At 43.5% G+C, this 27,609-nt stretch overlaps 1 protein-coding gene and 1 pseudogene across 1 annotated transcript; both read left to right on the plus strand.

Annotated features, from left to right (window-relative positions):
- Window positions 1-21,998: 21,998 nt before the first annotated feature.
- On the plus strand, window positions 21,999-24,108 carry LOC147442701 (trans-cinnamate 4-monooxygenase-like). The gene is made up of 3 exons (XM_086528788.1): window positions 21,999-22,938; window positions 23,149-23,279; window positions 23,403-24,108. The coding sequence occupies exons 1-3, from the start codon at window positions 22,121-22,123 to the stop codon at window positions 23,993-23,995; spliced, it is 1,542 nt and encodes a 513-aa protein (XP_086384914.1). The 5' UTR covers window positions 21,999-22,120; the 3' UTR covers window positions 23,996-24,108.
- Window positions 24,109-24,260: 152 nt separating this feature from the next.
- On the plus strand, window positions 24,261-27,402 carry LOC147442702 (uncharacterized; annotated as a pseudogene).
- The last annotated feature ends 207 nt before the right edge of the window (window positions 27,403-27,609 follow it).

The following is a 27,609-nucleotide window of genomic DNA, read 5'->3' on the forward strand; positions in this document are numbered from 1 at the left end:
ATGGATACCTTGTCTCCCTTCCAACGTAAAGTCATGGACAATAATGATGTGTAAGTGTCTTGGTGTTTTATTTAAGTTCTTGATAGCTTGTCTCCGGGTATTGTTATCAATTTAGCCATAAATCCCACATGATGTAAGAGGGCGACAGGGTGGAGAGGACTCCCCTGGCCTTAAGACAGTGATTGGGGTGGCTTTTTTCTTGTGATGTGTTGTGGTGTAATTTACTCAGGCTATGTTGAACAAATATTAATCTCACTTTGATTGGTCATGACAGATTTGTAAGAAGGCATTAGTGCAACAAGCACCCCCTTCCCCCTTCTCTCTCTTTCTTACATATATATATTTATGTTTGCTTGATCATTAACGATACACTTCAAAGCAGCCCGAGCACCATCTCTCTCTCTCTCTCTCTCTCTCTCTCTCTCTCTCTCTCTCTCTCTCTCTCTCTCTCTCTCTCTCTCTCTCTCTCTCTCGTGTTTTGTTGTGTGAGAGTGTTCCATTGGTGTTAGGGTTAGTGTAAATTCCTTGCTTGTTTGTGGGTTGCTCTAACAATTCTCCTCTTTTGCGTCCTAGTTCGCTCTTAAACTAGGTGGTGCCCCTTGTGTAGTTGGGATTTGGCTGGGGGTTTGTTGTTTTGGTTTGTGTTGTGTTGTGCCCCAGCCCCATTGAGCAGCACGGGAGCCTTGAAGGGTGTCTAGAGGTTGCTCTTCCTGTTGCCCGCCCCGGACTGCTTCACTACCACACGCGTTACAAGTCCCGTTAAACTTTACTCTGAAAGTAGGGCATTCACTCGTAGTATGTGGGCCCAAGCAAATTGAGCACCATTGTTGCTCCCTTCTTGGATACATATGAGTGTTTTGTGGAGCACGATTATCCCTAAGGCTTTCTTGGATGGCCTTTGTGAGATCTGCCAAAGTCATCTCAGATATCGTTTGCTCTTTCACGATTGGCTTTATCTTCATTGGCTCATGCCCTGATGCTTGGGAGCTACTTGACTTCGGCTCGACAGACACTCTTTCTTCTGCAATCATTAAATTATCCTCCAATTGGATTGCATTCATGGTGACTGCTTCCCAAGTAGTGATACCTCTAATGACTGGGCCATTATAGAAACTTTCATGTCGTAGTCCCCTAATGAATCTATTGAGCAATTGGTTGTTGTTGAATCGCTCGTTTGGATTGCATCGAGAATTCAAATTCTTTAGGCAACTAATGAAGTCTCTCACGGATTCACCTTCTTCTGGTTGGGCTTTCTGGAGCTGAGAGGCTACACCCCAAAGTACTCCCTCTCGTATGTATTCTTTTAAGAACAGTCTCCTAAGAGTAGAGTAGATCGTTTTTTCTTCTACTCTTAAGGTTCTATACCAATCTCCATCTTTTCCGCTTAGGGTCAAACTCAAAGCCTTACACTTATGTAGCTCATTGTGTTCTTCCAAGGAATCGCACACATGTTCAAAGACTTCCATATGCTTTCTAGCATCTCCGTCTCCATTGAATTTCTGTGTGAGCCTAGCTACTTAAACTTCCTTGCTCCTAGGCTCTCTATCAGGTGCACCACGCATGTTTTCCGCAATAGAGCGACCGATAGTTTGAGCAAATGCTGCCAAATCTCCTATCTGAGCAGGTATAATGGGTGTATGTGCTCCTGGAACCACATGTGAGATGGGAGTTGGCCTTGGCCTTGGCATACGCGCGGCTCTTGGGTCCCATATTTCGTATGGTGGTGTACCAGACGGTGGTCCAAAGTTTACAGGCGTGGCCCTAGGCATAGGGGGTGCTTGATATGGCATGATATTATTAAATGGCATGGCTCCACTTGTATAAGAGCTTGGATAATTCCATTGTGGATTGTAAGCTCTTGGAATAATCGGAGGTGTAGGAGCTACATGAGGCTGAGGTACGACAGGTGCACATGATTGATACATACATGTAGGTATAGTTGGGGGCACTGTGCTACTAGGCATCGGCGCAGTGTTAACAAATGAACTCTATGGTGTACTTCTTGTCATGCTCACCATTGGGATATGCATGGTAGCCGTAGTGTCATTAAGAGAAAGATGAGCTAGATCTGGGAAGGTAAAGCTGCCACTTGTGGGCTCAGATTGTACTGAGGCTCCTGGCGAAACAACATATGGAGGATCAATGGGGCTCACTGAGGGGGTCTCCATTTGTGACAGGGTTGGTTGGTTGGCCTTTCCCGTATCCAAGAATCTCATTAGGCCTGTTGAAGGCATGTTGATCCCTGTGTTCTGTCTTTCTAACTCGACAATCCTATGGAGGACATCACAAACTTTCTGTTGTTGCTCATCTATGCTAGTAGCACCCGATGTGGATTGTAGAACATCTAACCAACCCACATGATAGGTGTGTCCTGTGTACCGATCAGTTAAAGCTTCTGCTTGTAGGTCATACTCCCAATTTTCGTTTAGGAATATCCCATCTAGGCCTGGCGTGCTGGAGGTTTCCCTTGAAGTGGAAGCATTATTGCTCCCCATTTCTTGCCCCTCCGTGACTGCTACCTTGGGAGCACTCGATTGCTCGGCTGGTATGATTATTGTCATAGGAGCCTTTGCTTTCAGGGCTCGACTTTGTCTAGCCCTCGTAGGTTCTCAATTTCCCTCTCCCTTGTTGCTTGCATATAGCGTTCGATCTCTTGTACTTCGGCAAGACTCCTACCATCGGTTAGTAAAACCTCAGAGGGAGATAGTCCTAAAGGATCAGGAGGTGCAGTGGATGGAACATTCACATGCACACTCTCAAGAAGCATAGAGTCTATTTTAGGCATGAATGACGAATTTACTTCCCCACTCCCTTCATTTATTTCATTAACCGCATGTTCGGAGCGAGTAGCTCTACTAAGGGTCTCTTTTAAGCGGCTAAACACGCTGGACCCGGGCCGTGGGCCCATGGCATGCATGTCTTGACTTGAACTATCAGGGTTTGGTGTAGGATACCCCTCCATGACTTCGTAGTCAGAGGAAGAATCACTAGACGCGATATGAGGATCTTGGGTCGCGCTACCTTGAGTTCCGGCCGAAGGTCCAGAACCTAGGGTGGAGGAATAATGGGTGCCCGCGTAAATGGAGGCACTACCAATATGCTCGTGCTCTAACACTCGTCTAGAGCGTAGGTTCATATGACTTCCACACTCTAAGCGCGTTGGTGAGTGCCCGTGAAGGCCGCTCACTTAGTTTTTTTTTTTTTTAGTTGTTTATAACCCAAGTTTTTCGTTATTTTTTGTAACCGAGCCACAAAATATGGCGTGTAATAGCTCAAGACGAGCGTTTTAGCTAAAGGAACGTGCCGTGCTTTACACCTCTCTATTTGGCTACGTGAAGCCCTCGAAATCCTAAAAATAGTTTTTATAGTCCTCGAAATCCTAAAAATAGTTTTTAAATATAAAAAGGTGTATAAACTATTTTTTAAAATTGAGGACTAAGGTCTGGGTTTGGGCTTGAGCTTGGGGAATGATCCCCAGCCCGAAAATAATTTTTTTTAAAAAAAATATATTTTTATTTTTATTTTTTTATTTTTTTTTGTTTAAGTCGCCGCGGCCGCGCTGCGCGCGCGCACACACACACTTAACCTACACCTAACTTATCTACTTACAGCTAATGGAGATACTGCCACACACACTCTAACACTGTTTACACAGTACTACAGTAGCTAACAGATCTACAAAACTAACCTTACAGAACTAACATTGAACCTTACAGAACTAACATTCCATAGCTAATACCTTAATTCTAACAGTACATTGCAAAAAAAATGTAACTCCTTCTTTAACAGAAAACAAAAAAGATAGTACAGTGTAACAAAAAACCTTCTCCACACAACCACACACCTTCCTTCTTCACAAATCCTTCTCCACACAACTACACACACTCATTCCCTACCTTTCCTATGATAGAAATTGCACCACAAGAAAGCGTAAAGTGCTTAACCGAACTTAGTGTAGGGCATTTCCCCGGCAGCGGCGCCAAAAATGTGTGCTCCTTGCCGCACTGTCGAAGCAAAGGATTTGCCGATACACCGTGTGCGAGCCACAAATGGCTCCAAGCACACAACAAGCCTAAACTAGCAAGCTCAAGAGAGCAAAGGGTGTGTCACTCACCGCTCTACGCTCGCCTTCGTGGTGGATTCCTCGCCGCGATGAAGAAGAAGCTGCAGTCGTGCCGCGCTTAACCGCTTCGCCACCGTCGTGCCTTCGTAATGCTCGATCGCACACACACTCTCCCTCTCTCTCTCTCTCTCACATACACACACACACAAGGAGGTGAAGAAGAAGAAGATGGAGATGGAGATGGAGCAAGAGCACTCTTCTATTGCACAAATGAGAGAATGAGTGAATTTTAGGTTTAGTTGGCTTTTATATGAGCTCACCCCATTCACACTTGGGCGCCCATGCTTAGCCAACTAATCCCTTGAATGTCCCAGTTAGAGTGCGCCTCTCATCGGCGATCACTCTTACCCTTTTCCTATTGGTCCGACAAGCCCGGTACCTGACTCTACCAAATACATAATACGCGTTCGTCATAGGTGATGGGGTGTCCGTGAGCCGTGAGGGTTAACAGTAATCTAAGTCTTATATCTAGCTCTCTTAATAAAGTATTAAGTCTTGTAATCAATATTAAGCTTATCATCAAATCCAAGTTCTTGTACATTGTGAGCGCCTCCTCTTGCTCTCTTCTAGCTCTATATGCGCTCATAACAGTTTGGCAAGACTCCCATCTCTTAATCTTCTCAAGCCATCATGGAGCCAACGATAGAAGGTCTCATCAACGCATTGCAAGCATTCAAGCTCAGTTACAAGAACTTCGCGAGAGTAACACTCAACTTCAAGCAGGGCAACCCCTAATCTTGGGATCGGCGTTGCAAGATCTTCAACGTCAAATTCAAGAGCTTCAAGAGACAAGCACACATCAAGCACGAGCTGCAAGATCCAGCTATTCTCAACAACATAAGAAGGAGCCGAAGGTCAGCATGCCTGAAAAGTTTGATGGGACTAGATCAAAGTTTAGATGTTTTCTCCAACAAGTGCGTCTCTTCATTCGAATGCAACGAGAGAGTTATCCAGATGATGCCTCTCTAGTAGGCCTTATTGGGACCCTCCTCTCAGGTACGGCTCTCTCTTGGTTTGCTCCCTTACTTGAAAAAGAATCCCCTCTCCTTCATGACTTTGAATCTTTTGTGCGGAAGTTCTCTGCAACCTTTGGCGATACTGATATAGCAAGGGTTGCTAAAACAAAACTTAGAAATCTCCGCCAAGGATCAAGACCTGCATCTGTCTATGCATCCGAATTTCAACAGCTCACTTGTGATCTAACTTGGCATGAGGAATATTTCATTAGCCAATTTCGGTAGGGATTAAAGGATGACATAAAGATATTTTATTGACTATGCCAAAGGTTCACACACTAAGCGAGTTCATCTCTCAAGCAATAGAATGTGATAATCGATTATTTGAGAGGAGACAAGAGAGGCATCTTGGGGCAACATTGCGACCCCAAACAGAAGTGACACATAATGGCTACACACCTCAACGGGGCCATGAATCACGCATTGAGTCCATGCAAATTGATTTAGCACGGTTCCAACATCTCTCAGCCCAGGAGAAGCAAAGGCGACGCATTAATGGCTTATGTATGTATTGCAGAGAGTAGGGGCACATAGTTTGACAGTGTCCAAGGAAGAGAAGGATGAAGGTTCATGGTGCAATGGCCTCAACGTGTTCGGAAAACATGGACGTCCAACCCCAATAGAGACCGACCGGTTGGACAAAAGACAAGCAAAAAAAAGGTCTCTTTCTTCGCTGATTCCACTCCAAGTTTTATGCTAACATTCAAGATCCATATGCCGGGTAGGCACATGGATTGTGAAGCATTACTAGATTCAGACGCAACGGCGTGCTTCATGGACAAAGAATTTGCAAAAGAACAAGGCATACCACTTGTGGAGAAGTCTAATCCAACAACTGTGGAAGTCATTGATGGTCGTCCCCTCGCTTTAGGGAATGTTAGGTATGAAACTCGCCTTATAGAAGTAACATTGCAGGAGCATGTTTCAAGAATAGCGTTCAATATTATACAAAGCCCAAGCAGTCCAATTGTTATTGGGCTACCGTGGCTTGAACTACATAATCCTGACATCGATTGGAGGGCTCGGAGACTTGAACCACGAAAGTCCAAAAGAGGAAGGGAAGGCATAACAGGCCTATATATCTTGGAGCCAAGGTCTTCATGCGTGCAGCCAAAAAGTATCCAACTTTCCTGATATTTGCAACACCAACCGACACGTCGACAACAAAATTCATGGAGGCATTGCCACGTCAATATCAAGATTACAATGATGTTTTTGAGAAGAAGAATGCAGACCTCTTACTGGAGCATCAACCCTATGATTGTGCTATAGAGCTTTAGGAGGGAACCCAACCCCCTTTTGGCCCAATATACAAGATATCTCAAGATGAATTGGTAGAATTACGGAAAAATATTGATGAGAATCTTGCTAAGGGGTTCATGTGGCATTCAAAGTCCCCAGCAGGAGCTCCAACACTCTTTGTAAAAAAAGAAGGACGGAACTCTCCGGATGTGCGTGGATTATAGGGGCCTAAACAAGATCACCATCAAGAATCGCTATCCCCTTCCCTTGATCCCAGAGCTTCTTGAGCGCCTTGGCAAGGCAAGAATATTTACAAAAATAGATCTTCGTGGTGCTTACAATCTAGTCAGAATCAAAGAAGGTGATGAATGAAAAACAGCCTTTCGGACAAGGTATGGCCACTTTGAATATACCGTCATGCCATTTGGTCTCACAAATGCCCCAGCTTTTTTTCAACATTTAATGAACGATATCTTTCGGGAGTATTTGGATTATTTTGTGGTAATATATTTGGATGGTATCTTGATATTTTCCAAGGATCAAGAAGAGCATGAGCACCATATACGATTAGTGCTTGAAAATCTTCGTGCATCAGGGTTATATGCAAAGTTGGAGAAGTGCTCTTTTCATCAATCCAGGTGGAATTTCTTGGTTATGTAATTTTTGAAAAGGGAATCTCCATGGATCCAAAGAAGGTTCAAACCATCCTTGATTGGGAGACACCCACCTCCGTAAGAGATGTTCAATGTTTCCTCGGATTTGCAAATTTTTATCGTATCTTTATACAGGGATACTCCAAGGTGGTTACATGACTCACAAGGTTGACAGGCCATAATAAGTTTTTCTGGGACTCAGAGGCCGCGAAAGCATTTCAGACTCTCAAGCAAGCTTTCACAACCGCACCCATTCTAATTCACGCAGATCTTACAAAGCCTTTCATCCTAGAAATAGACGCTTTAGATTTTGCCCTTGGCGCTATTCTATCCCAAGTAGGAGAGTATGGTCGAGTACATCCAGCGGCTTTTCATTCCCGCAAGTTCTCAGCTGCAGAAATCAATTATGAAATCCATGACAAAGAGCTCTTAACAATCATCGACTCCTTTGAGACTTGGCGTCACCTACTTGAAGGAGCTCCTCATAAGATCACTGTCTATACAGATCACAAAAATTTGGAATACTTCATGACATCCCGCTTCTTGAATCGTCGCCGAGCCAGGTGGAGTGGTATCCTATCAAGGTTTGATTTTCTTATCTCTTATAGACGTGGCCATCAACAAGCTAAGCCAAATGCCTTATCAAGAAGATCCTACCTTGCACCTAGAGAAGGCGATGCAGCATTTGATCAACAAGAGTCAGTGATTTTGAAACCTGAGCAGCTTAAGCTAAACGCCACCATGAGCCAAGCTCCTGAATATTCTACTTTTCTTTCTAAGGTGAAGACGCAAATTTCCAAAGACCCACTTGCTCAGAATATTAGACACCAACTACAAGGACAAGAAGTTAATGAGGACTTTCAAGAAATTGATGGACTAATTTACTATAAGGGTCTTCTCTATATTCCGCCAGGACCAACACGCTTGGAGGTAATTTAGCAACGGCATGATCTTCCATCATCAGGGCATTTTGGGGTTAATAAGACAATTGAGCTTCTCTCCCGTGACTTTTGGTGGCCTCAAATGTGGAAGCTTGTCAAGGAGTATGTAGGCACTTGTGACACTTGAAATAGATCAAAGGCCCCTCGTCATCATCCTCATGGGTTACTCCACCCCTTGCCCCTTCCAACAAAACCATGCTCATCCATCTCCATGGATTTCATTGTAGAGCTACCCTTGTCACAAGGATTTGACTCCGTTTTAGTAGTCGTGGATTGGTTTACAAAAATGGCACACTTCATTCCAACCACTAAAACCATCACCAGTGAGGGTACGGCCAAACTCTTTCTACAGCATATCTATCGTTATCACGGATTACCGGATGACATAGTTTTTGATCGAGGCCCACAATTCATCTCTAGCTTTTAAAAAAGCTTATTCAGGCTACTCGGAGTACAAATCAACCTCTCCTCAGTCAATCACCCACAAAGTGATGGACAAATAGAGAGAGTAAATCAAGTTTCGGAAAAATATCTCCGTTGTACTATCAATTATCACCAGGATAATTGGGTCAAGCTCCTACCGCTAGCAGAATTCTCCTATAATAACAGTTTTCATGCCTCCACCAGTCACACTCCATTCTTTGCTAATTATTGTCAACATCCCAAAAAGGATATCCATAGACACTATCAAGTCAAGAATCCAGCTGTTATTCATCTTACACAACAATTATCTGCAATTCACAAAGAGCTTACGATTCATATCAAAGAATCCCAATCCAAGTATAAGGAAAGTGCAGATCTCCATTGCATGCAGCATCCAAAATACAAACAAGGGGATAAAGTGTGGCTTCTCCGACGTGATCTGCGTTCATCTCGTCCCTGTCAAAAGCTTGATTATGGAAGGCTTGGCCCGTTTAAAATTATTCATCAAGTCAATCCGGTCACCTATTGACTCCGATTGCCCTCATCCATGAAAATCCATCCGGTCTTTCAGTCTTAGAACCTTGTCACACATCTAAGATCCGAGGAAGAGCCCTACAACCACCTCCTCCGGTTGAGATTCAAGGACATGACCAATATGAGGTCAAGAAAGTCCTAGATTCTCGAGTTTCACGTGGCAGGTTATAATACTTGGTGCATTGGAAAGGCTATGATGCTAGTGAACGAACCTGGGAACCATCACACAATCTACAGCATGCATCTCTCAAAGTCCAAGAGTTCCATCAACAACATCCATGGAAGTCGAACTCAAGGAACACCACAGCTCCTCGTGGAACTCGTCGCTAAAGGAGGGGGTAATGTCATGGATACTTGAGAGTCAGTCATCGCTGCCTGCATCATCACCTATGTCATCGTCTACATCATCACTAGAAGAATCTAGAAGGATCTAGAAGTTTCTAGAAACTTGGAGAAGATTTCGAAAGAATCTAGAAGTTTTTGGAAAGCTCTAGAAAGTTGAAGAAGGATCTAGAAGGTTCTAGAAGAATGAGAAGGATCAAGAAGTTTCTAGAAGCTTGGATAAGATTCTGGAAGAATCTAGAAGTTTCTGGAAAGCTCTAGAAAGTTGAAGAAGGATCGAAAAGGTTCTAGAAGGATCCAGAAGGCTCTAGAAGGATCTAGAAGGATCAAGAAGTTTCTAGAAGCTTGGAGAAGATTCTGAAAGAATCTAGAAGTTTTTGGAAAGCTCTAGAAAGTTGAAGAAGGTTCTAGAAGAACTAGAAGGATCAAGAAGGTTCTAGAAGATTCTAACCTCCTCAAGAAGAACCTAGAAAGTCCTAACCTCCTCAAGTAACCTCCTCAAGCACTAGTATAAATAGGGGTCTTGGGCCACAAGCCCCTCAGTCTTGCCAACACTAGTTGTGAACCTCCTATGAGGAAATGTCTCTTCTAGTTCTTATGTTCAAGTCTTGTCCTTGCAATCAAGCCTTGTCTTGTCCTTGCAATCAAGCCTTGTCTTGCACTCAAGTCATGTAATCAAAGTCTTGTATCTATATCTCTTGATAAAGTATTAAGTCTTGTAATCAATATTAAGCTTATCATCAAATCCAAGTTCTTGTACATTGTGAGCGTCTCCTCTTGCTCTCTTCTAGCTATATACGCGCTCATAACAAGTTGTGGCCCTTGGCCAATATTTGATGGGCACCACTTTTGTATACATACCGACCAAGGCATCGCCTGCAATCATTGCATTCCAAAAGACGACAGTTCCGACTAAGACCTCAACAAGTACTTTTGTGCTCTCGTAACGGCACCACAGTTGGCATGCATATCACCCAGGCAATGTTAAGCTTGGCATTTGGCTCCAAAGGCTTTTAGCATTATTGTAAATTAATATAAACCTCCCTGTTTGGCATATGTATCGGCCCACATTTGGCATACACATCGGGCACCACACTGCTTTAAGCCAGATGAATTTGACTGATCAGGGCGCCCCGGGCGGTTCGAACCCGGCCCCCGGCGATACTTAAATTGGCCATATCTTGCCAACCGAAACCCCGATTGACGAACTGAAAAGACCGACATGCTCCTGAAAGTGAGCACTTTGTACTCATGCATTTCTTTCATCTTTGACCTTTATCAGCAGGTGCTCAATCCGGTACGGATCTGCTACTGACTCAACTTAAAACTATCATAACTTCTTATCCATAGCTCTGATTGACGAGCCGTAAAGAAGGCACGTAGAGCTTTTCAAGTACTTCGACTTTGACTAATAAAACCCCAGCTATGACCACATTAAGCACACTCATTATTTAGCATTACCAAGACATCTTTTGGTCCTTAGAGCCCCATCTGATACACTTTTACCTTAAAAATTGGCTTGTTAGCAAGCCCTTATAATTGTTGAACAATCATGCAGGATTCAAATACACCTCATCGGCATTCCTTTGTTTATTTTCTTGTCATGGGAGCAAAGCTGCACGACATTCACCCCCTCTGAACCTGCACAGCCTCTGGTCTGTGCCAATTGCACTTAATCAGCTTCATTATAATCATCATCAGACATATCATCTGATGTATACATAATATGATCCTTTGGAGACGGATATGAATGGGAATCTTCAAGAACAATCTCGCCTTCTCGCTTCTTGAATAGCTTGATCCGTTTTTCTACAATAGGCACCTTGAGCATAGTGGCGTCTAGTTCACATAATTGATATTTCCCATTATCAAAAACATGTTGCACCACATATGGTCCAAACCACCATTTAACCATTTTCCAAATAGCAGAGTATTGGTTCTCCAAGCTACTCTCATAGACATGTACCCAATCACCACCTTTGATAGCAGTTGGTCGTAGTCTGTGCTTCCCATCAAATGATGCCTTATTCTTCAATCTCGCCTCCTTAAGCTTCTCTTTAGCCTGTTCAATATCCTCTTGACGCCTCTCAAGCTGGCGAATACGTAGAGCAAGCAAGTCTTCAGTAGACATACCTTCTTTCCATGGCATTATGGTCCAAGTCGTAACTGCTTCCTCTGTAGGCATAATGGGTTTTTGCCCATGCATCAGTTCAAACGGCATAAATCCTATAACTGAGCTGTGTGTAGTGCGATCAGCCCATAAAGCAAATGGCAAGAGTTTAGGCCAGTCACCAACATGTCCTTCACACGCCTTCGCCAAAGCTTTAACAATAGGCAGATGTCCTCTTTCACTTTTTCCGTTACCTTTTGGATTATATGTTGTAGTGAGAGCGAGTTTAATGCCCATACAAGCAAAAAACTCTGAAGCTTCATCTGCATCCAGCTCTCCTCTATCTGCAGTAATTCTGCCAACACATCCATACCTAGAGATGACATCTTCAAGCAAGAACTTGCATACTAAACTGGTAGCTTTGGTACGCAAAGCTCTGCCTTCAACCTAATTAGTATGATCTTCCCTGGCAAGAACAATAAATCTCATCTGCCACACTCCTACTAGCATTATACTAAGGTCCACCACCCACTTGAAGTGCATATCCAGTGGATAGGTGGGATGCAACCCATCTCTATGTCGCACATTAGAGTACCGTTGACATATTAAGCATGTTTCCACAAATTGAACCACATCTTTGTACATACCTCTCCACCAATACTGGTCTTTAATCTTAACAAAGGTTGCCCAGACTCCTCTGTGTCAAGCCCATAGACTTTCATGAAACTCTTTAATCACCTGATGTTGGGTTGCTTTGTCACAAAGAATTCGTTGTGGTACCCCTCCTGGGCACTTCGGTTGCTTCCATAAATGTCCATCGTTTGGGAAATTGCCAAGGCCTTTTTCCTGATCTTCTTAAAATCTTGGTCACTCCATCCTTCTTGTCTAGTGAGAGTACTTAGGTAGCGGCCAATCATAAGCCACTCTCCATCATAAAACTCTTCAGAAAAGACTTTAAAAACATGAGCAATATTTCCACAGTTGGCATGTAGATAAGAGGATGTGTAGAACTTCAAGCCAACATCATCACTCGTGTAGAATATTTCCACAGTTGGCATGTAGATAAGAGGATGTGTAGAACTTCAAGCCAACATCATCACTCGTGGTCAGCATCTCTTCTTCATCTTCAAACCTGGCTCTCGATAACATATATGCAACAGGGTTATCTCTACCTGCAATATGACAAAATTCAAGTTTAAGAGACTTAATATAGGCTATCCATCGTAGCATGGCAATATTGGAGTAGAGCAGTTTGCAATCATCCCTATCAGTGGCAAGCAATCTATCTCTACCACAACAGAAGCTCCAATAAAGTATTCTTTATCGGTCCTTAGAGCGGTAGCAACGCCCCAAAGTTCCCTCTTAACCTGTGGATATCCTCGTTGACGAGCATTGAGCACCTTGGCTCCAAATCTCACTGCATACATGTGTCCTTCAGCATCATCTTGACCTATAGCCCATCCAATACCTGTTGGGCTAGTGTCAACTGTTAAAATAACTAGCCTATCGCATTTATAATCGACTTTCCTCAAGGTCGGAGCCTCAAGAAGCATCTTCTTTAATTTCTTGATAGCTTGTGTGTGAACTTCTTCCCAAACAAACCTTTTACCTTTTCGTAGCAATTGATACAGCACCTCTGCAACATGAGAAAAGGGTGGCAGCCAAATACGATAGAACACACATGCGCCTAAGAATCGATGAACCTCAGTAACCGAAGAACATGTTTCCTTCATCTTTTGGATAGCTTCGACTTTTGTTGGACTTGGCCTTCTTCCTTCAGAACTGCACATATGTCCCACAATTAAGACTTCCTTAGCACCAAAAGTTGATTTTTGACATGAAAGTGTTAAGTTAACTTCTTCAAGCCTTGATAATATAGCATCACAGTCAGCAATATGTTGAGCAACAAACTATCAGCACCCCCTCTGGTCTTTTGCTACATCTTTGGGCCTTCTTCACAACCCTTAATTGGTAGATCATCAATGAAAGGCATAGTAACATGTGGGATAAAGTCCCTTAATACCTTATTCATGCCGTTCATCATATGAGCTACTAAATTAGTAGCACCCTATGGCAGAGTGCACATCCTTACCAAACCAAGAGGAGTACGCATTGTAGTAAGATCCTTGCTCTCCAAAGCTAACTGGAATTGATCATAAGCTAAATAAAGATCACCCATGGAGTAAATAGATCTACCTGCGAAGGCCTCAGCAAATTCATCCACAATTGGGTCAGTACCCACATTGCGGATTGTTACCTTGTTAATTGGTTGCATATCCTGAATGAACCTTAATGTACCATTTTTCTTTGGAACAATAAACCATCAATTAGAATACTGAGCACATGATGGCTCCAAAATTCCCATTTGAATTTTTTCATTAAGCAAATTGATAAGCTTTGGCAAGTGAGCTTTAGGAACTGGAATAGGACGCAAGCTCCATGGCATGTGTGGAACACTGCAAATAACCATAGGTGAAACTACACTTGGATCCACACACCCAATCTCACTTGGCTCAAAAGCGAAAGCTTTACCATGTTTTTTGAGCAAACCTTGAAAACATTTGATCTCCTCTTCATTGAGGAAACTGTCTTCTCCAACCTTTAGCTGCTGCAGTGTCTCCTTACTAAACTTATGCCTTATGCTCTTTGGATCTCTAAGTATAGGTTGTCGAGAAGCCTCCTTGATCATCCCATCACTTCCTTTTGGCAGCAGTGTAGCCACTGGCCTCACTTTCTTTGCAACAGTCTTGTATTTTGTCTCTACCTGCGCTTCAATAGTTTCACTTGAATCATCTTCAATATGCATAAGGGCTTCATATATACATGTCCAATGAATGAACCTTGACCACTTCATTTCCGCTTTGTAACCTTTGGCTGATCTCCTCAAGCTCTGACATAGTATCTACATAAGATACCTCTTCAAAGACTCCTAAAATCACATCATCTGATTCAAGCACATCACAACCCTGCAATTCACTTTGGATACCTGAAACATACTGTTTTTCCCACTTTGGCAAATCATTAAATTTTCTGAAAGATACTGAACCTTCAGATGTTAACCCCAAAAACCCCGAAGAGAAAGCTTCTCTTTGCGAGAACTTCTCCTCACTTGTACCACCATAGTCCCGCTTTATAATGGCACTCCGAGAAAATCTTGTGCAAACCTGTGTTCCCTAAATTCCTTGTGTATCTTCGGCATTGGATGATCACGTAGACTGTCCTTATTCGTGGCATGGTCAACACATACAATCAAGAATTGCACTACTTTCTTACCATCACGGCTTCAAACCCTGGCATAGGCCGAGCCATCATCCAGCACTTTAGTTTCCATTCGCACAGTCGTAATGTAGGGTTGCCCTAGAATTAAAGGATAAGAGGAATGCTCTTATATAAAGAAATTTTGCTCATCACAGACATCCCCTATAGTTACCTTGACATTGGCACAAGCACCATAGAGGTCGCCTAGAAGCATATTGGTAGCTTGAATCCGCCAACCATGGTCCACATTAATAGGCCATTTTCCCTTTTTGTGCAAGCTTTTAGCCATCAAATTGATCTCCGATCCATGATCTATGAGTGCTAAGACCGGTTCTTCGATGTCGCCAAGCTTAACAACAGTTTCGGTTGTTGCTCTTGCCCAATAAGTCCTTGAAAAGTGACTCCTTGGTATGCTTTCACTATCTTCATCTTCATTGAAATGAACATGCCCTACCTCAGGTACGGTTGGATTTGACACCACCACAGACCTTGACTTTTCTTCTTCTTCAAGATTTGCCAGATACTCTTCATAGTCATCTAGAATTGCTTCAATGTGGCGTACCGTCTGGCTCGTCACTGACTTCGGCTCCTGTTCACTTGGTATCTGCCGCTTTCTTCTGATGATATCCATTATCCCCTCATGAAACTCACGTTTGGCGATGCCCAAAATATCACCCAATGTGAGCTCCACTTTGCTATTCAGAATTCACTCTTCAAAAACTTTCTTTAAATCTGTAGCTAATTCAATGTCAGACTTAAGCTTATATGAGGGTCCCCTGGGTTTACCTTGCTTTTTGTCCTTAGGTGCATCCTCCATCACCACTTCAGGAGCAAGCTTAGGAGCAGGACCTTCTTCTTGCTTGTTGTTGAACCTCGTTGTCCTTTTTGATGTCCCAGGAGCTTCTTCATCTCTTTTCTGCTTTTCCTCCACCATAGCCTCATTAGCTTGAGACTTCGCAATGAATGCATACACCGAGAGGGAATCCACTGGATAAGTCCACCTTGTGGTTTCTCGAATTGAATTCCCTACTTGCCGCAGCTTCCCATAAGTTACCTGTCCTATTTCTGATGTCTTCAAAGCATAAGGCCATAATTGACCCTTGATACATGCACCATCATCATCACCCTTTCCAAAGACTTGCAGCCCATGTGTAGCTGATTCCACAAGAGCAACATTATGCTGAATCTCTTCAACTATCTTCTTCATGCCGCCCCTACCGAAGTTCAGGCGGAGCATCTCACCTGTTGCCCTAAGGTGTATCCTCTTGTCCTTCCAAAACACCAGGTTTCTTTTATAAGCTTTGTCAAAATCATCACATTCTTTAACGTACTTGTGGTCTTCACTGTCACACCACATGCATCGGTCCCAGCCTTTGTGTGGTGGCTGTTGTCTAGGCTCAGATGTAGACCCCTTTGCAGCTAGTCCTTCAAATTTAATAGCTTTAAAATTCAAATTCAATTCTTGAATACCTTTCACCAATTCGTCAAAAACTGGCTCCTCCACTCTGGGTATTGCCGAGGTTGTTTTCTCTTTAGGTTCCTCTTCCGCAACATCCATGATGTCAGCCACGATCAACTTATCGACTCTCATCTGTCGTTTCACGATCATGTTGACTGCTTCAATGACTACCTTCCAGCCGGATGTTAAGCCCAATTCTCCCGTTGAATCCTACAGCAACTGTACTAGACTCTTCTGAAGACGTGGATCAGCAGCCTGAATGAGCACTTCAACCTTCTGATCCCTCATTGAACATTGCTCTATCGAGGACAGTTGCTCAAATTTCTTCTCAAATTCCCGTAATAACTCTCATGCAGACAGATTTTTGTTCTTCTTCTGCATCCACTTCATAAAGCTTTGCCTTGTTACTCTTTGCAAATCCTCAAGGAAGTATTCCTCCTGAAGCGCCTTCTTAAAATCCTACCAATTCGGGCCTTGAACCGCCTGAATTTCTTTAATTCAACTCCTAAGTTCCGACTCCGCAATTAAATGGAACCCTTCCACTGCATTCCGATTATCAATTCCATTCTCTTCCATTGCTTGCTCATAGATATTGCAAAACTTACTAATATCCCGGCCTTCAAATCGATGCAATTTCTCGGTAACCGTGTGCCAAGCTTTACGGATCCCCTCTTGCAAATTGTACTGTTGTTGGGCAGCTTGTTGTTGTTGCATGTAAGCAGCAAACTGATACATCATTTGCTGCATGGCAGCCTCTTGCGGTGTCGACATCTTCTTCCACCACACTGCTCACCACAGCTCGTTTCGCGTCTGGTTCACCAAGAATGTCGGGGGGTAAATGTGCGAAAGGTGAGTCGGGAAGGCATCGGGCCCCTGGCTGTGAGAGGTGCGGGGAAAAGAGGTGCAGAAGACACGATTAGCAGAAACAAAGCTCAAAACAATCAATTCGCTTAATACCGGTTAATCAACAGCATCCATGATTAATCACTCGTTAATGGAGGCTTAATGCTCCTTACACGATGAACCTGGCTTAATCCAGGTGCTAATCAAGAAAATTATAAATGACCTGATTTGTACTGCCTTCTGCTTCTTCCCACTAAGGCATAGGAGTTTCTTCTTCCAATTGGCCGTCTGATTTGGCTAAAGATTGAGATGAATCGGCTTAGGATTAGGATGAAACGGCTTGATATTAGGATCACTAAGGAGGTTTAGCTTAGGATTATTACGGGTTATGGAAGGTTTGCTTCCCGATACGAATGGCTAATGGGTATAGAGCAGGTTTATGATTGATTATGGAGGTTAAGTTTGAGAAATTGAATGGCTAATCAAGCTTAGAAGCTTTGGCTTGGCTTAAGGATATCAAGAATCGGGCTTAAGCTTGATTAGTGAAGGTGAGGTCAGCTTAGAGAGCTTAAGAGCGGTTAACGAGAGCTTAGGAGCTTTGGCCTCCTCTCCCGAAGAGAGCAAAATTTTATAAGATGAGGAAGAGAGACAAAAAAAATTCCCACGAGAGACTCAAGTAGAGCCCCCTCTTTTTCTTTTATACTTGCATGGCTTCTCTCTTGCTAAAAAAAGCTTACGCACCCATTAGCGATGTCGCTAATGGGTACCCCCCCTTGGTGACGTGGTAGGCGAAATCGACCTTCATAAAAAACAGTGCCGCCAGTGCCGAACCTGTGCACGAGGAGATTCCAAGCGGTTTTCGCTTCTGCGGAAGTCATTTGAGGATCGTGTTGGCGATCGCGAGCTCCTTCTTCCTTCTCTACGCCCTCAGCTGCTGCTGCCCACCATGCTTTGCCTTTTTTTTTCTTTATTCACACTCAAAAAACTCTTTTTAAGTTGTTGGGCGGCCTCCCTTTGGTTGCCTTTGGGCGGCCATAGGTTGAGGCCATTGGGTCTTAGTTGTGGCCCTTGGCCAATATTTGATGGGCACCACTTTTGTATACATACCGACCAAGGCATCGCCAGCAATCATTGCATTCCAAAAGACGACAGTTCCAACTAAGACCTCAACAAGTACTTTTGTGCTCTCGTAAAAGCACCACAGTTGTTATGCATATCACCCAGGCAATGTTAAGCTTGGCATTCGGCTCCAAAGGCTCTTAGCATTACTGTAAATTAATATAAACCTCCCTGTTTGGCATATATATTGGCCCACATTTGGCATACACATCGGGCACCGCACTGCTTTAAGCCAGATGAATTTGACTGATCAAGGCGCCCCGGGCGGTTCGAACCGGCCCCCGGCGATACTTAAACTGGCCATATCTTGCCAACCGAAACCCCGATTGACAAACTGAAAAGACCGACATGCTCCTGAAAGTGAGCACTTTGGACTCATGCATTTCTTTCATCTTTGAACTTTTATCAACAGGTGCTCAATCCGGTACGGATCTGCTACTGACTCAACTTAAAACTATCATAACTTCTTATTCGTAGCTCCAATTGATGAGCCGTAAAGACAAGCACGTAGAGCCTTTCAAGTACTTCGACTTTGATTAATAAAACCCCAGCTATGACCACATTAGGCACACTCACTATTTAGCATTACCAAGATATCTTTTGATCCGTAGAGCCCCATCTAATACACTTTTAGCTTTAAAATTGGCTTGTTAGCAAGCCCTTATAACTGTTGAACAATCATGCAGGATTCAAATACACCTTATCGGCATTCCTTTGCTTATTTTCTTGTCATGGAGAGAAGCGGCACGACAACGTACATCAATGTGCTGCATAATGTTCCAAATGCCCTTTAACACAAAGACATGTTGCATCATATAAGCCCACATAGGGTAATTTCCCCCTTCCAATCTGTCCTCAGCAACAAACATCTTGAACACATCTGTGTTGTTGTTAGCCATGACAAATGTTGCACCTGATGTGAAAACTACTCGAAAAGAGGAGAGACAAAGCGGGAACAATACGTGCTATATAGCACAAACCGTAGAAGACTGTAAGGGACCTGTTATTCAGAAAATGGCACTCACAGAATTTTTGCATAAAAGGATGAAATGGCATGTGCAGTACTGTCCATAGTGGAAACGGAGGCCGAAATGAGCCCAAATCAAAAATCTGAGTAGACCAAGCTCTACTATCTCTCCCAGATTATTTGTCGACTTGCAAACGCTCGCCAAATCTCACAAAAATTGGAGAAAGTGAGCAGGCATGTGCTTGAGCTGTTGGTGACTAAGCCCGGGAGGATGCAACCTGCTATGATACCAATTGTTGGAATTAAGGTTGCAAGAAAACACACATATCTTGGAGAAGAAGAAGAAAGCTCAAGGCACACAACAAAGAGCGTATTACTTAGTGTGCAATGGAAAGATGAGTTAGCCTTAGAGTGATGGGCGTATATACAATGCACGGGAAAAAACCTCCTAGTGAAAGAAAAATGTCCCGCGGACCTAAGTGTGTTCACACACATCACTACCACATGTATATGGTAACAAAAAGGTATTAAGTTACTTGTTAGATCTAATGAGGCAAGATGTTTTTGAAACCATTTATATACAAAGAAGGAAATGTATAGGTTGCACATCGCTGGTGAGCATGATAATTCTATAGGGATTCCTAGAAGCTGCTTAAAAACACAGACCTTCTAGATTGTCCAGAACTATGATCAAGCAACCATGAAATCCTTTTACATATGTTAGATTGATCCAGGTGAAAAGGTGCCTTTTTCTTTGGACATTTAATCCATTTAAGTTTTCGCTTCAAGAAGATTTCTGTATATCCCTTTCCAATCATTGACTGAAAAGCAAGATCTACTAGTTCATCCAAGACATTCATGAGGCCATAGCATATTGTTAATGGGATGTTTTCATAACATTATGCCATGCCAGAGGTTGATGAAGACATCAAAGGCATTTTGATAAGCCAAATGTTGTTGTGATACATAAATTGAGGAATCCTTTGACCATAGCTTTATTTTCCTCCAACAGTTGAAGAATTTGCACCAAGATAACGTTAAGACAAGCAGTAATATCATTAGTGATTTTTGAAAAGAAACAGTCAAATGCATTAAATATCCAATGAAGCTTGTGTTTGTGAATTTTATAAATAGGGAAGAGACTTGGTATTTTGGTGGCCGTGATAGAATATCTAAAAGAGGCAAGCTCTTCATTTAGTAGTGTAGTAATCAATGGAATTGAGCAGTTAAGATTTCCAAACTCAGAGTCATGTACAATACCAATATGGGCAATATAATTCATGATGGTATTGTATTCAGGGTTTTATGAAACAAAATATCGTGCTTAGAACTACCTTGGTTGACATGTACTCCAAATGTGGTGCACTTCAAAAAGCACAAAAATTTCTTGAGGAGCTGCCTTTTCACAATGTTAAGTCTAAGAATACACTAATTGCAGGATATGCCAAACAGGGGTGGAGCTCTGGGCTATTTTCAAATGATGCAAAGTGAGTGTATCTCCCCAGATGCAATTACCTATGCTTGCATCTTGAATGCATGTGGCAATTTGGAAGATGTTGAGATGGGCAAAAAAACTCACGATGATATTGTTAGTCAAGGGCTATTAGCAACATGCGTGAACTCTTCAATGAGAAGTTGGATGCAGGGGTACAAGACGAGGTTTGCCCACTCTGCCGATTTCGACAGAGTTGGGTCTTGCAAGCTTCATTTGTTGACGCTCACAAGTGGGGATGGAACGACGCATGTGCAAAACTGCTCTAAATAAGAAGTGCAACATTGACAAGGATGTAGAGTCGAACGTTACGATGACAGATGATGAAGTTGTAGGCTATCAAAACAGCTTGGTATGGCCAAGATAGGGGAGCCCCTCGTGACTAAATGGCACGAGGTCTTAAATGACCCCCCAGCAATGGGATCGACGGCAAACGGTTCTTGGCGGGGATCTCGAGGAGATCCGACGACAACAAAAAATTTGGCGATGGGTGCTGACCTGGATTCAAACTCAGACGTGTGTTGTGGTAGCCCAATGCCCTAACCGGGCACGCATAAGCATTTCGTTGAAAAATAAGTGTGTTCACATATACTTATGTTTGTCTGAGTTTACTCTCTGGTTGTCCGAATTTACTTTTTAGAAATCCGACGGCACCACGCGACTCTACTTTTGTGCGTGCACTTCTCCTCCGTGGATCCCATGGTTGGGGGTTCATTTAAGACCCCATGTTCTTTAGCCGAGGGGGGAGCCCCTCGTATATAAAGGCCACGGACAAAAGTGAAGGGATCAACGACGGAGGTTTAATCCGCCATCGATCACTTCTTCAAGCAATAAAAGAATCAACCTCCCAGTCGTCGCGGATCCACCTTGATCCCCTGACCTCGCCCCCCCCCCCCCCCCCCCCCATTGCGTTGATCCAACGACCGCTCCGCCGTAGATCCCTCGAGTCCGATGAGGGGCAGGGCCTAAAATTGACACATGTTTTTCCTGTCATGGGCTATTTTGCCTGTCAAAATAGGTACTTCAAAAAAACCTCCTGTCATTTGACATGCTAGAATCTTGAAATTGTCTGTCATTTTTTGTGTTTATACCCTTAAATTCACATTATATATGGCAAATTATGTAAGTTGATTGCATTACACAAAGCATATGAATTTTTTGTGTTTATACCCTTAAATTCACATTATATATGGCAAATTATGTAAGTTGATTGCATTACACAAAGCATATGAAAGGGGGCTGAAAAATTGCCCGTCTCAAAAGAAATTTCTACTTTGCATGTCAATTTTAGGTCTTGACGAGGGGGAGCCTCTGGCCCTCTTCCATTCCAGACCAGTGAACATCAGCATGACGTCAGCTTATGACGCCATTTTTATGACGTCAGACAATGGCACCCCGCGGTGCAATAAACGTGGAGCCGCCGAAGTCTTCTGCTTCTTCATCGTCAACACAGACTACAAATACCTCGCCTCAGCTCCCTTTTACATACTTCCCTTCACATCGCAGTTGGCCACGCTCAATCGCCGATCGCCATAGACAAAACCCTGAACGCCAGCTCGCGCGCGCGCGCTTACACACACACACACGTTTTGCTAGCTATGGCGAGCCTGCTGCCTATCAGCTTGCCCTTCCCTTTGCCCAATTCTCTCGAGACCATCCTCTTCTCTCTGCTCGCCCTCTCCCTCTTCACCCTCGCCATCTCCCACCTCTTCAAGGCCAAACTTCGCCTCCCTCCAGGCCCTGTTGCTGTCCCCATCTTTGGTAACTGGCTTCAAGTCGGAGATGACCTCAACCATGAAAATCTGTCGCAGCTAGCAAAGAAATACGGCGAGATCTTCCTGCTTAAAATGGGACAACGCAATCTTGTAGTAGTTTCCTCCCCTGAGCTCGCCAAGGAGGTTTTACACACACAAGGTGTCGAATTTGGTTCTCGCACGCGCAATGTTGTATTTGACATTTTCACTGGCAAGGGTCAAGACATGGTTTTCACAGTCTATGGAGATCACTGGCGAAAAATGCGGCGCATTATGACAGTGCCCTTCTTCACAAACAAAGTGGTGCAACAATCTAGAGTGCATTGGGAGGAGGAGATCAATTCTGCAATTCAGGATCTCAAGACCAAGCCTGGAGCAGCCACAACAGGAGTTGTCGTGCGGCAGCGCTTGCAAATGCTCATGTACAACAACATGTACCGCATGATGTTCAACCGCAGATTTGAGAGAGAGGATGACCCCCTCTTTGTTGAGCTTAAAAGGCTGAATGGTGAGAGAAGCAGGCTTGCTCAGAGCTTTGAGTACAACTATGGCGATTTCATCCCAATTCTTCGGCCCTTCCTTCGCAAGTATCTCGAGCTTTGTCAGAAAGTGAAGGATGAGCGCCTCTGCCTCTTCAACAAGCACTTTATAGAGGAGCACAAGTAAGATTCATCAATATACCTGCTACAACTGTGTTTTGATTGTAGTTCCTAATATAAGTGAACATACAACATGATCTGTAGAATGTCAAAAGCATGTAAAACTATAAGAGCTCCCAGCTAGAGCTCTCTTATCTATTGTCTTCATCATGAAAGCCATGGTTATTTTGCCAGGGATGCGCATTTCACCTGATGTCCACTTTCTCTCTGCAGGAAGCTCATCAGAGTCAAACCTCCTTCGCATGACGAGAAGTGTGCCATCGATCACATGCTCGATGCCCAAATGAATGGAGAGATTACTGAAGATAACATTCTGTACATCGTCGAAAACATCAATGTCGCAGGTAATCAACATGTAACTGCAAAACTTGTGTTGTAAGATTCAGATGTGTTCATGTACTATCTTACTGAATTGGGTTGAGTTGGTCATTCACATGACATCTTTCTTTGTTGTATGCCTCGTGCAGCCATTGAGACTACCTTGTGGTCCATCGAATGGGGCCTGGCGGAGCTTGTCAACAATCCAGACATCCAGAGCAAGGTCCGCGATGAGTTGAACATGGTACTAGGCAAAGGGGTACCCCTCACCGAAGCCGACGTGCCACGGTTGCCATTTTTGCATGCCGTGGTGAAGGAAACAATGCGCTTGCACATGGCAATCCCTCTACTGGTGCCACATATGAACTTGCATCAGGCAAAGCTTGCAGGGTACGACATCCCAGCAGAGAGCAAGATCCTGGTGAATGCATGGTATCTGGCCAACAATCCAGAATGGTGGGAAAAGCCAGAGGTGTTCAATCCAGAGCGATTTCTTGGGGCCGAGAAGATTGAAGCTAATGGGAATGACTTCAGATTTTTGCCGTTTGGAGTCGGGAGAAGAAGTTGCCCAGGAATTATTCTAGCGATTCCCATCGTATCACTTGTGCTTGGGCACCTTGTACAGTCGTTTGAGCTCCTTCCTCCCCCGGGGCAAAGCACGGTGGATATAACGGGCAAAGGAGGGCAATTTAGCTTGCACATTGCTAAGCACTCGGTCGTAGTATGCAAACCCATTAGTTGATCATGGAACCTTGTTTGAGAAAGCTCCTTGTGAACAGATGTGTAACAACCTGAATTTTGTAGCTAAATAAATCCATAATTACAGCTTGAATTTCATTAAAACATTTGCACGTCTGATTATAGTAGCCTCCAACAGCCTCTACAACATACAAACCATGTCTTAACATTGATATGAAATTTTCAATGTATTCTTTCACTATGTTGTCAATACTGCATAGAGAATTCACTGGCTTCTACGTACAATTCTAGTTCGACATTCATTTCTCAATAATTGTAACCAATCCACTTTCATCAGCTAAACCTTTTCATTGAGCTTTCAGACACGCTTCCGAGCATGTTCCCATACGTCTATCCTACAATCAATGCCAACATTACAATGTTTTTTTCAAGAAGCAGTGGTGGGCGGGCAAAGTGGACAGACCCACCAAGGAAATGTTTAAGTCTCTAAGGAAATATTTAAGTCTCTGTGCAAGAAGAATGCCAAAGAACGCATCCCCTACTTCCAAGCTCCCTCCCCTATTGAGTCTGATGCCCAGAATCTTGAATTTGTAAGAAGTCACTTTGCCTCTTTGTTCAGTCCTCCAGAATCCCTCTCTCTAGAGTCTACTGAAGCTCGCATTGAAACGCTGCCTGCAGAACCAAGGTCATTCCGGACCAGGAGGCTGCTGCTGTGGAATCCCCTTTATCTCTCTCTGACATTTACCAAGCTATAGAAAATATGAAACCTAATAAAACCCCAGGTTTGGATGGGCTCCCCTCGGAGTTCTACCAACAGTTTAAAAAGTTGCTGGCTCCCTACTTACTTGCAGTCTGGGAAGAATCGCTGGTACATAAGGCCCTCCCTTGTTCTATTAATACAGGAGTCATTAAGTTATTGCATAAGAGAGGGGCCAAGGACGACCTGGCTAACTGGCGACCTTGAGCACAGCCTACAAGGTGTTTGCTAAGGCGGTTGCTAATCGGATATGCATTCTTCTCATGAAATGGATCTCTAAGGAACAAAAAGGTTTTATAAAAGGTCGAAAGCTTGTTGAGCCAGTCATCTCCCTGTGGGAAGGGTTCGAGCATGCTACTGAGTCGGGCCAGAATTTTGTGTTTGTTAAGATTGATTTTGACAAAGCCTATGATAGGCTTGAGTGGTCTTTTATTCTCAGATGTTTGGAAGCCATGGGCTTTGGTAGTAGAATGATCTTGTTTATCCAGACTCTCATGGGGAATGCAAGAGCCCGGGTGTCTCTCAATGGTGGTCTGTCGGATGTTTTTGATCTGGCCAGGTCTGTCAGGCAAGGTTGTCCATTGGCTCCTCTTTTATTCGCAATTGCTGCTGACTCCCTCAATTGTCTAGTCAAGGACAGGATGGCTAAGGGCTTGATCAAAGGGATCTCCTTGCCGGATTTTGATGTTCAACAGTGTCTCTCCCAGTTTGCGGATGACACAAACGCTTTATTAGCAAGTGATAACTCCACTCTTGCTGAATTCTGGGCAGTCATGAAAATTTTTTGCTTAGCTTCTGGCTCTCAGGTGAATCATAACAAAACTGGAGTGTTTTCTCACCACCTCCTTCCCGAATGGATCTCCCAGACAAGTTGCAAACTCCTCCAAGAAGGAGAAATCTTCAGACTTTTAGGTATCCCCATGGGATTTGGGGTCTCTCTCAAGGCTCGGTGGGATTGGGTATGCAACAAGTTTCAATCTACTCTTAACAGATGGATTGGTTTTCAACACTCCCTGGCTGGCAGAGTCGTGGTTATTAATCACTTTCTTAATGTGTATGTTTTATTTTTCTTTGGTTGCTGGAGACCAACTGACTGCCATCTCTTGAGGATTTCTAAAATCTGTCAGAACTTCCTGTGGGTTGGGGATCCCTTTGAGAAAGAATGCCAAAGTCTCTTGGGATACATGGACCCTTCCCAGGAATGTAGGGGGTTTGGGTGTACAGAAGCTCAATCTTTGCTGACAAGATGGGGGTTAAGCTGGTGGTGTCAGCTCTTCATCAACCTAATGAGGAATGGGCTAAACTCTTATTCAGGAAACTGAATAAGTTTCGTCTTGCGGAAGTCAAAGGTTGGAGTCATCTCCCGCCCATGGTCATATTTTTCGGTAAACAAAGCGTCCTCTCGGCTGGTTCTGACCTTTTGAGGTCTATCATGCAAGCGTGGAACAGGCACAGAGCTTGTCTTCTACTTAATCCTCTCTCCAAGCACTGATTCTCAGTTCCCCTGAACGACTCCATTTGGTGGTCTGGGCTGGATATTCCTCCTATCCCTTCTACTTCCATTAGGAGAGCTCTGGTCCTCCACAAGAAAGGCCTGAAAACTTGGTCTCAGCTATGGGACCCCGGATCTCATTCTTGGAAAAGTGACATCGACCTCTCCCTTCACTTCAGAGTTAAGCCTTGGGACATTCCACTCATTCGCTCCAGAATAAGGCTCTTTCCTCCTGAGTTGAGCTGGACCCTGCAAACTCCCATTCCCCTGGATCTCAGAGCGGTTACTTGGGTGGGAAGGTTTAAACTCCATAACCCGGTCTGGAACAGAGATAAGGCAGCCTCTTCTCTCCATTCTGTTCTAAACAAAAGATGGAAAGTCAATTATACAAGTAATCAGTGGAAGTTCAAATTTAGGAATATTTGGTCCTCTGCCATAGAACCCAAAAAATCTGTCCTTCTTTGGCTGATTCTCCATAAGGCCTTTGCTGTAGATGTAAGTGTGTTGTGGAGGACATTGGCCATCTTTTTCTGGTTTGTCTTGAAAACAGGAAGCTTCTAGCTCCCCTCATTAGCTCCTTGGGCTTCTCTCCATCATGGAAACAGTTTCTTCTTGGTGATTATTCTGGGGTGCTGTCTATTTTTTGGAACAAAGCCAGAGCAGAGTTCCTTTGGCTTATCTGGTGTCAACGGAATTGTATAATGTATGAAGTTGCTTACCACACCCCAAGTCTGAAAAACCTTCTTTCATCTATTATTGTGCAGGACCTACAAATTACTAAAGATCAAGTCATCCTATATCGGACTAAGAAGGATCAATTACTAAAAATTACTAAAGATCAAGTCATCCTATATCGGACTAAGAAGGACTTTCTAAAGGATTCAAAATATTTCTATGATCGAGCTCATGGCTGGGGATCCGGAGGTCAAGAGTTGGAAGATAGGATGTATACACGGGATGAATGGGAGAAAGAGCTAGATAGCGAGCTTGACCAATTGGAGGAAAGGATCACTGAGGGTCATTATTATTTGGAAAGGCTCCATGTTGAAATAGATAGATGTTCTGGATGGTAGTAGATCCTAGGACTTTCTTTTTGATACAAATAAATTGTATAAAGGGAGGCATGTTTTGCTTGTATAAGGATGATGTCATGCAGCAATCGTGTGTAGCTGTCCCTCTTGTAAATTATTTTTTGGCTCTTCTAATTTATTCACTCGCGCTTATGGCTTTTTTTTTTTTTTTAGGAGCTTGTGACTAATAAGCTGCTCCTGCATGCCCGCAGCTGTATAAATTTTACTCATTAACATATTCTGCAACATCACACTTCTCCAGCTGATCTATTGCACACTCAAAGGCCAATCGTCCAAGGTTCACATTTCCCTACCTTCAACAAGCACCTTGAAGAGCT

Source organism: Adiantum capillus-veneris, chromosome 14 (genome assembly GCF_014529385.1).
Source record: "Adiantum capillus-veneris isolate H3 chromosome 14, ASM1452938v2, whole genome shotgun sequence".
NCBI lineage: Eukaryota > Viridiplantae > Streptophyta > Polypodiopsida > Polypodiales > Pteridaceae > Adiantum > Adiantum capillus-veneris.